Here is a 15,128-nt window from a genome sequence, read left to right as displayed (position 1 = left end):
TGCGCCCGGGCGCGCGCCGCGAAGGCGGGTGTCGCGAACGCGCCGGGAGCGTCCCAGAGCCGGGAGCGCGCCCCGCGGATGACAACAAATTCGTCGTGCGCCGGCGGTGGAGGAGTCCGCCTCAGTACCTGCCTCAGGCCCTGCTGCCTCCCCGCGTGTCCTCTTGCATCCTCTCTCCGTGACTACTAGGACCCTCGCGGAGGCCCCGCACTCCCACCCCGGGCCTGGGACGACGGGGACTCCTCCGCGCCTGGCCCCTGCCAGGCCTAGCGCGAGTCGCGCTGCTCGGGCGATGGGGTCGCCTTGAGGGACGCCCGTCGCCCAGCGGGCATGGAGGGGCTGTCCCGGGCTTAGGCCCCGCCGCGGACCGGGGACGCCGGCTGGGACCCGAGGCGCAGCTGCCGCGGCCTGGAGCCGGAGCCTGTGCCCCAGGGCCGGAGTCGCCGCCTCCTGCAGCCCCCGCGGGCCCCGTTGCCAGCCCTTATCATGCCTTGGCCGTTTTCGGAGTCCATCAAGAAGAGGGCCTGTCGGTACCTCCTGCAGAGGTACCTGGGCCACTTCCTGCAGGAGAAGCTGAGCCTGGAGCAGCTCAGCCTGGACCTGTACCAGGGCACTGGGTCCCTCGCCCAAGTCCCCTTGGACAAATGGGTAAGAGCCGCCGGCGGCCAGCCGGGAGGGTCTCGCTTTCTTCCTTAGGGCGATTTAAACGAGTGTCACCCGAGTTTCGTGACGTTCAGCCCCTCCTTGGGGATTGTTTGGATCCAAGTGTGGCAGGGCTCACAGAAATGTGTTCAAGTATTTAGTCTGTTTCTAGGAAGTTTGCGTCCCCAAATCACGTGTTTCAGAAACTTAACAGAGGTGATGGAGTCTACATTGAGGGAAGCAGCTGCGTCAGTGGTTTGGGGGCTTTGGAAAGCTCGCCGCGACGGGTCCCTGGAAGGTGGTGACCACGGCTGACACTTGGGTACTAGGGGTCGCGGGGTTCCTATTTCATGGGATGACACTCTGGAAAGGCTAAGGATGAGGAGGACCGTGGGGATGTCAGAATTCCTACTTATTCCTTTATTTTGGTTTGGCTAGTTGAACACCGCGGTCTGGGTACAGCGTCTGCCATCTGGAAGGAGGTTAGGCGAAGGCCTCCCGCCGGCCGGTGTGCCTGTTTTTGCTTGATGATATGTTTACGAGGCCAACCTGTGAATGGTTGCGTGGCCCCAGGAGTGCTGGTTAGTTTTGCTGATTGGCTTCACGTGACATCGTAAAAGCAGGTGTTGCAAAAGCTCTGAAGCTGCGATTTTCAGACATTTAAAAACCTGTACTCTCCTTGTCAGCCGGAGGCTGTGAGTTGACTCTGTGTCTTACAGGTGCTTCACGTATAGTTTAACTCACCACGAATGGTTGTACCTGCATTTGTATGTTCAGTGCATAGTATTTCACTTAAACCGTATTCAGCCTTGAGTTGAGCAAGAATGGAGTGACTTTTCTCCTTCCTCCAAACGCTTTATTTGTTGGCTCGAGTTTGCTGCTGGCAGTTTGAATTGGTTGTGCCATTTTAGAGTTTTTCTATTCTAAAAGCAGTCCTACGCAAGTTACATTTAGTATATTATAAACATAGGTGACTTGCCGGTGATAGTTGAGCAAAACAAAAGGAAACCTCCCCCTCCCCCCATGTAAGCTGTTTAAAAAGCTTAAATATTTTTTACTTTTATATAAAAGTGTTTAACAGAGTAATGACTTTCTCAGCTGCAGAAATCTGAAAAACTCAAATTATGATAACCCCTTATTATGATCCTTCGATGAATTTGTGCTAATATGAATAAGCATTTTTTTTTCAGTAAGCAGATGACTTAACTAGGGAGAGTACAGAAGATAGTGGAAAAGGCCTGGTTTGAGTAGACCTAGCCCCACATCAGGCTAGATCACACTAGCCCAGGCTGCCAGTTAGCTTAGGGTCAGGAGACGTAGTAATTCACCTGAGTTTAATAAACACTAATGGAGTATGCATTCCATGCCTGGCGCTGTTTCAGGGTAGTATATTGCTGTAATTCATAGCTGAAGACATGGATTCGGATGGATATTTTTAAGTTGGGTCACCCATGAATCTGTATACTTCTAGTAGAGGTATGGGTAAACTATCTTGGAGGAGGAGGATTGGACATTTATTGTCTTTTGTTGTTTAAATGACTTTATGCATTCTTTTTTAATGACTAGTCACATTAACCCTATAAGGTGGGTATTATTTCTGTTTTAAAATTGGAATTAAAAAAGATGTGCCCCAGGTCAGACAGCTAGCAAGCGGTACTGTGAGAATTCAAACCTGTCTAATTCTTAAGCCCCTTATTTCTTCACTAATCACAGGGCTTCAAGCCAGGGAAAAGGGCAGTTAATGTTTATTGAGCATCTGCTTATTTCAGGCACTGTGCTAGGCACTCTTATTTGTGTAGTTTTTATTTAATCTTCATGGGAAGTCAGAGGTGGTGATATTTGTTTTTGTTCTGTTTTTTTTTTTCATGTTTTATTTCTTTTTAGAGAGAGCACACACGTGCATGTGTCGGGGCGGAGGGGGGTGTGGTAAAGGGGAAGAGGGGGGAGAGAGAGGGAGAGAGAGAGAGAGGAATCTTAAGCAGACTCAAAGCTCAACATAGAGCCCTACATGGATTCCAGCCTCCATCTCAGGACCCTGAGATCATGACCTGAACCGAAATCAAGAGTTGGATGCTTACCCGACTGAGCCACCCGAGGGCCCCAGGTGGTAATAATTGAATTTACAATTTGACTTCAGGATTGTTAACGTAACAATTTATGGCTAGACTTAATCTGAAGATTATGGTTTGTTCTGTTTCTTGAAGGCAAAGGATATGCCCAATTAAAATGTCAAAGCATTTAGTAAACATTTGTTGCTGATTTATCTATTCTAGTGTGCTGTATCTGAACTAGGATAAATTTTGATGTGACACTTAGCTATAACTCTTCAGAGTTCTTTTTTTTTTTTTTTTAAGATTTTGTGTTATTTGTTAGAGAGCACGTGCACGCATGGGCACATGGGAGCAGCAGGCAGAGGGAGAGGCAGGCTCCCTGCTGAGCAAGGAGCCCGGTGCAGGACTCCATCCCAAGACCCAGGATCATGATCTGAGCTGAAGGCAGGTGCTCAACCAACTGAGCCACCCAGGTGTCCCAACTCTTCAAAGTTGGGACTGATTCCAAATTCAGTTGCTTTTGACTCTTGATTCTAATGACTTTCACGAGTGAAACAAAGACGATACCTGGCAAAGATTCATAGGTCCAAATGGAAGAATCACATTATTGGCGACAATAGTAATGTTTCAATTCTCAGCCATCAATTTTGCCCAGGATTGTGTTGAAATTGATTGTGACATTCCCTTCTTCCTTGGTCTCAGTCAGTTTTTCTTGCTAATTAATTGGAAGTCGTTGCATTTATATGTATATAAAAAATTAACTTTAAAACCTATTTTTAAAAATTCTTTTAAGACTTTTAGATTCACTGGGATAATCTCATATTTGCAAATCTTTTATAACCTATGTAGATGACTTTTAAAAAAGGACAATATTTTTGATTGTTTCAGTAACAAAATCATGTGTGAATGGAAACATTTCCAAATGTAATTTTCCAGAATGTCTTCTCTGTAATACAAGTATCCTTTGAAAAGCATTTTTTCCCTTTTTTATTTTTTTATTTTTATTTTTTTAAATTTTTTTAAAAAGATTTTTTATTATTTATTTGACAGAGATAGAGACAGCCAGCGAGAGAGGGAACACAAGCAGGGGGAATGGGAGAGGAAGAAGCAGGCTCACAGCAGAGGAGCCTGATGTGGGGCTCGATCCCACAACGCTGGGATCATGCCCTGAGCCGAAGGCAGACGCTTAACCGCTGTGCCACCCAGGCGCCCCATTTTTTCCCTTTTTTAAACAAGATTTTATTTATTTATTTATTTGACAGAATGGGAGAGGGAGAAGCAGGCTTCACACTGAGCAGGGAGCCCGGTGCAGAGCTCTATCCCAGGACCCCGAGATCATGACCTCAGTGGAAGGCAGATAGGTCAACTGACTGAGCCACCCAGGCGCCCCAGTTTTTTTTTGTTTTTTTTTTTCCTTTGGAAGATTTTATTTCTAAGTAATCTCTACACCCAACGTGGGGCTCAAACTCAAAATCCCAAGATCAGGAGTTACGTGCTCTACCAACCTGGCCAGCCAGATCCCCTGAAAAGCAGTTATTTTCTCACTCATTATTAAAGTGATATCCTTACTTTGGAGGAGGGCAGAGGGAGAGGGAGAGAGACAGTTTCAAGCCGACTCCATGGTGAGCGCAGAGCCCAACACAGGACTCAGTCTCATCACTGTGAGATCATGACCTGAGCCGAAATCAAGAATCAGACACCTAACCAGCTGAGCCACGTAGGTGCCCCTAAAGTGGTATCTTTACTTTGAAAAGATGGTGTGTTTTTGTTTTTTGGAATATACCTGCTAGGTAGCATATGCTGTTGATAGCCATGGGTCGTCACATAAATAGTAATATTTGGAACTCTTTGTGTAGAAGAAAACTGCTTATCATCTTTAAATTCAACTCTTAAATATTTGGCCATAAGAAAACAAAGTTTTTGTCACATTCTGTCTCTTTACAAAGATACTACTGTTTCAAGATCTGTTTTTATTAATGTAGAGCTTGTGCTAAATAAGTTTCAGAATGCTGAAATGGAATATCCAAGTGAGGGCACCACTCTTAACATTTCCCCAGTGTGGAACTACTGTTCTTCGCTTTATGCCCATCTGCTTAGTGGTGTGAGTAAGAGTATCAGTGCCCATTTGTATATTAAGTATTGGTACAACTTTTAAATCTAAAAATGTGAAAAATTGAGTATAGAATGTCTAACTTCTCACCTACCTTTATGTCCTCTGTTCTACTCTCTGGGATACATACACCACACTTTGGAGATCACTACCTTCCAAGGGCTTAAAGTGGAAGGGAGGAATAGAAGCAGGGGGTTTGAAACTATTCTACAACTGTAGTGGGTTCATACATTCATAAATTGTTTTCCCAGGAAGTGGTTGAAAATTTAAAATGTTGAAAGGAGGAAATTCTACTTGGGTAGGAGGTTGGATTTGATGACTCATCCTTTTCCAACTCTTTAAGACTTTGACTTTATTCTTATTTTTTTGAATTGAAGTTGTTTTTTTTTTTGTTCTGTTTTTAAAGATTTTATTTATTTATTTGACAGAGCGAGAGACAGCCAGTGAGAGAGGGAACACAAGCAGGGGGAGTGGGAGAGGAAGAAGCAGGCTCCCAGCAGATGAGCCTGATGTGGGGCTCGATCCCAGGACCCCGGGATCACGCCCTGAGCTGAAGGCAGACGCTTAACAACTGAGCCACCTAGGCGCCCCTGAAGTTTTTCATCAATTGGTTCATTTACCTTTATTGAGTTCTTAGCACATGCCACTATGAGGGGCTGGGGGATATAGCAGTGGATAAAGACCCTTCACAGAAGTTCAGTATGTCCAGGAAGATAGACATTAAGACATTGAAGACTTTTAATTTCAACTTAATAATCTTTCTATTGCTTTCCTGCTTATACGGGTATATATAATAAAATTATCTTTAGTTCAAGCAACATCGATTACTAATTCTATGCCAGACGGTGTAGTAGACCAGTGTTACCTTCTCTTTTTCTATCTATATGCATGAAACTCACTGATAACTGAAAGTAAAATGGCCTTCAACATAAGGAAAACCCTGAGGTAATCTGTGATATGACATTTGCTGAGCACTTCAGGGGACTCTGCTTTTAGGTTAAGAATTAATCACAAGCATATACTTCATTGGGCTAAGGAGGAAAATGTTGCCTGAGTAGATAACAGGGAATCCGTTTGGCCCAGTGGGCTGAGACTTTTACCCTCACACGCTGTAGCAGACCCTGGAATATCACAGAGTGAGTGGATTTCTAAGTACTTCATGATATTGAATATAGGGAATTTTGCCCAAGTGCATATAAGACTGTATAGAGGTATGACCTATTTAAACATCTTATATTTAGAGAGAGTATTTTGTACCTTAGTGGCACAATGTAAATTCTTTAACTATTGACTCTTTTCAGAACTGTTTCCTTAACATTACCAAATTATTTCTTTTAATACTATTCTTCACTGCCATAATAAAACTTTCTGAACTGTTATAAGCTTAAGGTAGCCACAAAATTGAGACAAATGAAAACTTGGTGTTTATTGGGAAGAGAATTCTATCAAATCCAGTTTCCTAGATAGTTGTCTAACGTTAACAGATCCCCATGTTACAGAGGCTATCATTGCCTATATATAGTTTAAAACACTTTAGTGTATTTTAAATTATTTACTTTTATTATATAATTAACATGCTCATTGCAAATAATTCAAATGGTAAGAAAGATGAAGTATACACACACACACACACATATATGAAGGAATGTATTGAGTATGAAGTAATATCCCTTAATCCCATCTTTTCCAGAGATCACAATATGGTACAAAAATTTCAGACTTTCTTTTTTAAAGATTTTATTTGAGAGAGAGAGCGTGCGCGTGTGCGCGCACACACGCAATCCAGGGGAGAAGCAGAGGGAGAGAGAGAAACAGGCTCCCTGCTGAGCAAGGGAGCAATATTGGGCTTGATCCCAGGACCCTGAGATCATGACCTGAGCCAAAGGCAGATCCTTAACTGACTGAGCCACCTAGGTGGCCCCCCCCTTTTCAGACTTTTAATTGTGGAAGTAACCCATGAGACAAGCCATTCAGAACTTTTAATATGATGGGCCTTTTTTTAGAGCCAAACATTCTAAATTTTTCATTTAAAATTGATATGAAGATATGAAAAACATGAGTAGAGGGATGAGTCTTGAATGACCATAGCTTACTGCACTAGTTTATTATTGGTTTAATAGGAAATACTAGATATGGAAAAGGTTGTGTTTGTCCCCCTTCCTTGTCCCTGTGGGAGTGGGAGCAAGTGGGAGAGGAAAGGAGGAGATTGATATTGGGGGGAGAATAATTTTCAACATTGACTTTTTTTTTTTTTTTAAGGGGGCTTTGGAACATCCAGACAGAGATGCTCAGGAGGCAGTGGGAGCTCTATGTTGTTAACCTTAAAAATAAAACCGCCAGTTGCTTTACTGGCAAAAATTGGTTTATTTGGGAGTAGCAGAGAATTGCAGTCTGGGACAAGTAAGCTATAGCAAAACTATGGGCAAGTCTGGAGAACAAAGAAGTAAGCTTTTTTATAGAGGAAAGGGAGAAGTTGGAAGGGCTGTTAGAAACAAAAAGTCCATTGGAGTAACCTGGAGTTCGAAGTCGAGTGGCTCTTCAAAGGCTGACTGTGACTGTCTCTCCCCAGCTGGGCTGTTGTGGGGGTCTGGGGAAGGAGGAAACTTTCCTGCCTCCTGCTGGGATAGGAAGGTAGTAGCTAAGGTAAGATGGACTTGCAAGGTAGGTCCCTCCTTGCTGGGTCTGCAACTGACCACCAGTGGTAGGGCATGAGAGCTTTCCCTCCTGGCCTCCTGTCTCCATTTTATTTTATTTTTCAAAATTTAGCGTGTGCGAGTGCAGGGGGAGGGGCAGAGGGAGATGGAGAAACAGAATCCCAAGCAGACTCCCTGCTGAGTGTGGAGCCACATCTCATGACCCATGAGATCGCGACCTGAGCAGAAACCAAGAGTCAAATGCTCAACCAACTGAGTCACCCAGGTGCCCCCCCTTCCATTTTAGATGCGGTTTTCTTTTATTAACTCTCACAACATATATGATATTGGAGTTGAGTGAGAGCTGGAGATAAAGATTTGGAAGTTATCAGAGTGTCAGTAGTGACTGAAACACAGGAACCGCACAGAGTGCGTGGGTAGCAAGTAGATGAAGCTGAGAAACAAAAAAGGCTGAAGGTGAAGCTGAGTGAGGTGAACACCAGCATTTAAGTGGTAAAGGACTGGAAGGAAAAGTGATAGTGTGAAGAGTGTTACAGGAGCCAAAGGAAGTTAGGATTTCAGACAGCGAAGCAGTCATAGGAATTAGAGATGAGAGAATTCAAGGAAGGTGAGGACTGAACATTGTTGCATTCGGCAGCTCTTTTTGGCAGTGAAGAGCAATGTCATGGGAGCTGGGGGTTAGAACGCAGGTAGTAGTTGGCGATTCCTGTAAATTGTTGCCTTGGCTATGAGAGAAATGAGGTTGATGACTAGAGGGGACATAGAGTCAAGGTAGGGGATTTTAGTTTGCTTTTGAACATAACAGCATCTGTTTATTAAGCAGCTTCCATCTCTGTATACCATAGTGGGTGCTTGTATAAATGTTTTCTTGCACGCCGTCAAACACACCTTGAATTCTGGATAGTGATCATCATTGCACTGGGTAGGCCCTGTGCGAGATAAAGAACAATAGTCAACATTATATTATGAAGTGTATACTTGGTATCAGAAACTACGTTAATAGCTTTAGGCATTATCTCATTTATGCTCCTGATCACCCTGTGAGATAGATACTGTCCTATTTTATGGATGAGGAAGTGGAGACTCAAGAATTTGTTCAGAGCCACCCAGCTAGTAAAGTGAGCTAGGACCTGAATACATGCTCTTTTAAAGGAGTGTTCTTCAAACACGTTTGCCCAATTTTCTTTTAAAGGTTTTTGAAAAATTATTGCATTCCCTTGTGCAATTTAAAATTGACTGAAATTTTTTCATAATAAATTTCGTTAAAATTCACCCAATGAGGAGTTAGGATGGTGGAGGAGTAGGGGACCCCTTTTTCAGCCGGTCCCCTGAGTCGAGCTGGATAGGTACCAGACCAGCCTGAACATCCACGGAATCAGCCTGAGACGCAGGAAGATACATCTGGATCTCCACAAATGAACATCTCCAGCGCTGAGTATTGAGGTTCGAAGTGGGGAGCTGTGAATCTGAGCACAGATATCGGAAGATAAATGGAAGGGGGAGGGAGCCGCTGCGTTCTGGCGCCGAGAAGCGGTAGCCACCTGCACAGGGAGCAGCGGACTCGCAGACCGGCACCTGCAAGAAAACAGACTGGGACCGTGAGCAGGGAGCGCGCGCCACCAGACTTCTCATGGAACTCCGGTGTGCTCACTGGATCCAGACTGAGACCGGGAGCTCCGGGAGCGCGCGGGGGGGGGCGGCTGGTGGCGTTAGAAACACAAAGGACAGAGACGAGATGGCCCTTGAAGTGAGGGTTTGGACGCCAGGTGTGGGGCGCACATCCTCGGACACTGCAGGGTTGAGCAGCACCAACAGAGACAGAGTTAAAGTGGCCAGAACATCAGTGGAGAACCGTCCGCGATCCCTCTGTCCTGAGACAGAGGCTGAGATTCGGCCGCTGCTGCTCTGACTCTCAGAAGAGGCACAGCAGACGCCAGGGAAAGCCGCCAGAGAACAAAAGCCTGGAAATACCGGCTCACAGGGTGCCCATCCCCAACCCCCCCGCAGGGGACACGGAGACTCTACCCAAACAGGGTTTCCTGAGTATAGGTGCGGCAGGCCCCTCCCCCAGAAGGCAGGCTGAAAAATCAAGAAGCCCACATCCCGGGGCACCTGGGTGGCGCAGTCATTAAGTGCCTGTCTTCGGCTCAGGGCGTGATTCTGGCGTTCCGGAAAGGAGTCCCTCATCGACTCCTGCGCTGGGAGCCTGCTTTTTCCTCTCCCACTCCCCTGCTTGTGTTCCCTCTCTCGCTGGTTGGCTCTCTGCCACATAAATAAACAAAATCTTTAAAGAAGAAGCCCACATCCCTAAGATCCCTATAAAACAAGGGTGCACGGCCTGGGTCCTGGTCAATAATTTGGGCTCTGGACAACCCTGGAACCTCTCCTCATCAGAATGACGAGAAGGAGAAGTCCCCCCCAGCAAAGAAAAGACAATGAGTCTGTGGCCTCTGCCACAGAACTAATGGATATGGATGTAACCAAATTATCAGAAGTGGAATTCAGAGTAACAATGGTCAAGATGATGTGTAGACTTGGAAAAAGTATTAACGAAAATGTCAATGAGAATATAGAATCTCTAAGGGCGGAAATGAGAGCGAATCTGGCAGAAATTAAAAATTCTATGAGCCAAATGCAGTCAAAACTAGAGGCTCTGACGGCCAGGGTCACCGAGGCAGAGGAACGCGTTAGCGAATTGGAGGATGGGTTAGTAGAAGAAAAAACGAAAATAGAAGCTGGTCTTAAAAAAATCCACGCCCACGAATGTAGATTACGGGAGATTACTGACTCTATGAAACGATATCCAATGTCAGAATCATCGGCATCCCTGAGGGGGTGGAGAAAAACAGGTCTAGAAGAGATATTTGAACAAGTTGTAGCTGAGAACTTTCCGAATCTAGCGAGGGAAGCAAACATTTGTGTCTAAGAGGCAGCGAGGAGCCCTCCCAAGCTCAACCATGACAAACCTATGCCACGTCACATCATAGTGCAATTCGCAAATATTAGATCCAAGGATACAGTATTGAAAGCGGCCAGGGCAAAGAAATTTCTCACGTACCAAGGCAAAGGTATCAGGATTACGTCAGACCTGTCTACAGAGACCTGGAATGAGAGAAAGGCTTGGGGGGGCATTTTTAAAGCTCTTTCAGAGAAAAACATGCAGCCAAGGATCCTTTATCCAGCAAAGCTGTCATTCAGAATTGATGGAGAAATAAAGACGTTCCAAAATCGCCAATCATTAACCAATTTCGTAACCACGAAACCAGCCCTACAGGAGATATTAAGGGGGGCTCTATAAAGGTAAAAAGGCCCCAAGAGTGATACAGAGCAGCAAGTCACAACCGATACAAAGACTTTAAAGAGAAATGGCATCATTAAAATCATATCTGTCAATAATCTCTATCAATCTAAATGGCTTAAACTCTCCCATAAAACGCCACAGGGTTGCAGATTGGATAAAAAGACATGACCCATCCATTTGCTGTCTACAAGAGACTCATTTTGAACCCAAAGATGCATTCAGACTTAGAGTAAGGGGATGGAGTACCATCTTCCACGCAAATGGACCTCAAAAGAAAGCTGGAGTAGCAATTCTCATATCAGATAGACTGGATTTTAAACTAGAGGCCATAGAGAGAGATACAGAAGGGCACTATATTATTCTTAAAGGAAGTATTCAACAAGTGGATATGACAATTATTAATATATATGCCCCCAACAGGGGAGCAGCAAGATACACAAGCCAACTCTTAACCAAAATAAAGAGACATATAGATAAGAACACAGTAATAGTAGGGGACCTCAACACCCCACTATCAGAAATAGACAGAACACCCTGGCAAAAACTAAGCAAAGAATCAAAGGCTTTGAATGCCATACTCGACGAGTTGGACCTCATAGATATATATAGAACACTACACCCCAGAACCAAAGAATACTCATTCTATTCAAATGCCCATGGAACATTCTCAAGAATAGATCATGCTCTGGGACACAAAACAGGTCTCAGCCAATACCAAAAGATTGAAATTATCCCCTGCATATTCTCAGACCACAACGCTCTGAAATTGGAACTCAACCACAAGGAAAAACCTGGAAGAAACTCAAACACTTGGAGGCTAAGAACCATCCTGCTCAAGAATGACTCGATAAACCAGGAAATCAAAAAACAAATTAAACAATTTATGGAGACCAACGAGAATGAATACACAACGGTCCAAAACCTATGGGATACTGCAAAGGCAGTCCTAAGGGGGAAATACATAGCCATCCAAGCCTCACTCAAAAGAATAGAAAAATCTAAAATGCAGTTTCTATATTCTCACCTCAAGAAACTGGAACAGCAACAGAGGGACAGGCCTAACCCACTGACAAGGAAGGAGTTGACCAAGATTAGAGCAGAAATCAATGAATTAGAGACCAGAACCACAGTAGAGCAGATCAACAGGACTAGAAGCTGGTTCTTTGAGAGAATCCATAAAATTGATAGACCACTGGCAAAACTTGTCCAAAAACAAAGAGAAAGGACTGAGATTATTAAAATTATGACTGAAAAGGGAGAGGTCACGACCAGCACCATTGAAATTGCAAGGATTATTAGAAACTTTTATCAACAGCTATATGCCAAAAAACTAAACAATCTGGAAGAGATGGAGGCCTTCCTGGAAACCTATAAACTACCAAGACTGAAACAGGAAGAAATAGATTTCTTAAATAGGCCAATTAACTATGAAGAAATTGAGTCAGTGATAAACAACCTTCCAAATAATAAAACTCCAGGCCCAGACGGTTTTCCTGGGGAATTCTACCAAACATTCAAAGAAGAAATAATACCTATTCTCCTAAAGCTATTTCAAAAAATAGAAACAGAAGGAAAGCTACCAAACTCATTCTATGAGGCTAATATTACCTTGATCCCCAAACCAGGCAAAGACCCCCTCAAAAAGGAGAATTACAGACCGATTTCTCTAATGAATATGGATGCCAAAATCCTCAACAAGATCCTTGCTAATAGAATCCAACAGTACATTAAAAGGATTATCCATCATGACCAAGTGGGATTCATACCTGGGATGCAAGCATGGTTCAACACTCGCAAATCAATCAATGTGATACATCATATCAACAAGAAAAGACTCAAGAACCATATGATCCTCTCAATTGATGCAGAAAAAGCATTTGACAAAATACAGCATCCTTTCCTGATTAAAACCCTTCAGAGTGTAGGAATAGAGGGTACATTTCTCAATCTCATAAAAGCCATCTATGAAAAGCCTACTGCAAGCATTATTCTCAATGGGGAAAAGCTGGAAGCCTTTCCCTTAAGATCAGGAACACGACAAGGATGCCCACTCTCGCCACTATTATTCAACATAGTACTAGAAGTCCTTGCAACAGCAATCAGAAGACAAAAAGGGATCAAAGGTATCCAAATCGGCAAAGAAGAAGTCAAACTGTCTCTCTTTGCAGATGACATGATACTCTATATGGAAAACCCAAAGGAATCCACTCCCAAACTATTAGAAGTTATAGAACAATTCAGTAAGGTGGCAGGATACAAAATCAATGCCCAGAAATCAGTTGCATTTCTATACACGAATAACGAGACTGAAGAAAGAGAAATTAGGGAATCCATCCCATTTACAATAACACCAAAAACCATGCGTTACCTTGGAATTAACTTAACCAGAGACGTAAAGGACCTATATGCTAGAAACTATAGATCACTTTTGAAAGATATTGAGGAAGACATAAAAAGATGGAAAAATATTCCATGCTCATGGATTGGAAGAATTAACATAGTTAAAATGTCCATACTACCCAGAGCAATCTACACTTTCAATGCTATCCCGATCAAAATACCGAGGACATTTTTCAAAGAACTGGAACAAATAGTCCTTAAATTTGTATGGAACCAGAAAAGGCCCCGAATCTCCAAGGAACTGTTGAAAAGGAAAAACAAAGCTGGGGGCATCACAATGCCGGATTTCGAGCTGTACTACAAAGCTGTGATCACAAAGACAGCATGGTACTGGCACAAAAACAGACACATCGACCAATGGAACAGAATAGAGAACCCAGAAATGGACCCTCGGCTCTTTGGGCAACTAATCTTTGATAAAGCAGGAAAAAACATCCGGTGGAAAAAAGACAGTCTCTTCAATAAATGGTGCTGGGAAAATTGGACAGCTACATGCAAAAGAATGAAACTTGACCACTCTCTCACACCATACACAAAAATAAACTCCAAATGGATGAAAGACCTCAATGTGAGACAGGAATCCATCAAAATTCTAGAGGAGAACATAGGCAACAACTTCTATGACATCGGCCAGAGCAACCTTTTTCACGACACATCTCCAAAGGCAAGAGAAATAAAAGATAAAATGAACTTATGGGACTTTATCAGGATAAAGAGCTTCTGCACAGCCAAGGAAACAGTCAAAAAAACTAAGAGACAGCCCACGGAATGGGAGAATATATTTGCAAAGGACACCACAGATAAAGGACTGGTATCCAAGATCTACAAAGAACTTCTCAAACTCAATACACGAGAAACAAATAAACAAATCATAAAATGGGCAGAAGATATGAACAGACACTTTTCCAATGAAGACATACAAATGGCTAACAGACACATGAAAAAATGTTCAAAATCATTAGCCATCAGGGAAATTCAAATCAAAACCACACTGAGATACCACCTTACGCCAGTTAGAATGGCAAAGATAGACAAGGCAAGAAACAACAATTGTTGGAGAGGATGTGGAGAAAGGGGATCCCTCCTACATTGTTGGTGGGAATGCAAGTTGGTACAGCCACTCTGGAAAACAGTGTGGAGGTCCCTTAAAAAGTTAAAAATTGAACTACCCTATGACCCAGCCATTGCACTACTGGGTGTTTACCCCAAAGATACAGACGTAGTAAAGAGAAGGGCCATATGCACCCCAATGTTCATAGCTGCATTGTCCACAATAGCCAAATCATGGAAGGAGCCGAGATGCCCTTCAACAGATGACTGGATTAAGAAGCTGTGGTCCATATATACAATGGAATATTACTCAGCTATCAGAAAGAACGAATTCTCAACATTTGCTGCAACATGGACGGCACTGGAGGAGATAATGCTAAGTGAAATAAGTCAAGCAGAGAAAGACAATTATCATATGGTTTCTTTCATCTATGGAACATAAGAACTAGGATGATCGGTAGGGGAAGAAAGGGGTAAAGAAAGGGGGGGTAATCAGAAGGGGGAATGAAACATGAGAGACTATGGACTATGAGAAACAAACTGAGGGCCTCAGAGGGGAGGAGGGTAGGGGAATGGGATAGACCGGTGATGGGTAGTAAGGAGGGCACATATTGCATGGTGCACTGGGTGTTATACGCAACTAATGAATCACCGAACTTTACATCGGAAACCGGGGATGTACTGTATGGTGACTAACATAATATAATAAAAAAAACATTAAAAAAAATTCACCCAAAAGCATTTGGAAATCTAATTGGCTGAATCATGCAGTATCCCACCTAGCAGGTACAGGGGAGCTCCAAAGTTGTGCAAAAGGGAAGGTTTTGGAAAGAGGGAGGGTGGGGCAAGACGTTGCCGGTAAAAGAAAAGATTGTTTCTGGCCACGACTTCTTTCCTGAGGGGGAAGAGCAGGGAGTTTT

General features: G+C 43.5%; 1 protein-coding gene across 3 annotated transcripts in view; it reads left to right on the top strand.

Moving 5' to 3' along the window:
- Positions 1–2: 2 nt before the first annotated feature.
- Positions 3–15,128, top strand: part of ATG2B (autophagy related 2B) — an 80,035-nt gene continuing 64,909 nt past the window's right edge. For all 3 annotated transcript variants that reach the window (XM_019792975.2, XM_011216869.3, XM_002930135.4), the window contains exon 1: positions 3–648. In XM_019792975.2, coding sequence (XP_019648534.1) covers positions 487–648 — 162 coding nt within the window. In that variant the 5' untranslated portion in view covers positions 3–486. The remainder of the gene's footprint in view (positions 649–15,128) is intronic.

Source organism: Ailuropoda melanoleuca, chromosome 14, assembly GCF_002007445.2.
Source record: "Ailuropoda melanoleuca isolate Jingjing chromosome 14, ASM200744v2, whole genome shotgun sequence".
In the NCBI taxonomy this organism is placed as follows: Eukaryota; Metazoa; Chordata; class Mammalia; order Carnivora; family Ursidae; genus Ailuropoda; species Ailuropoda melanoleuca.
Note: the sequence above shows the minus strand (reverse complement) of the source record. Positions and strands in the feature narration are given on the sequence as shown.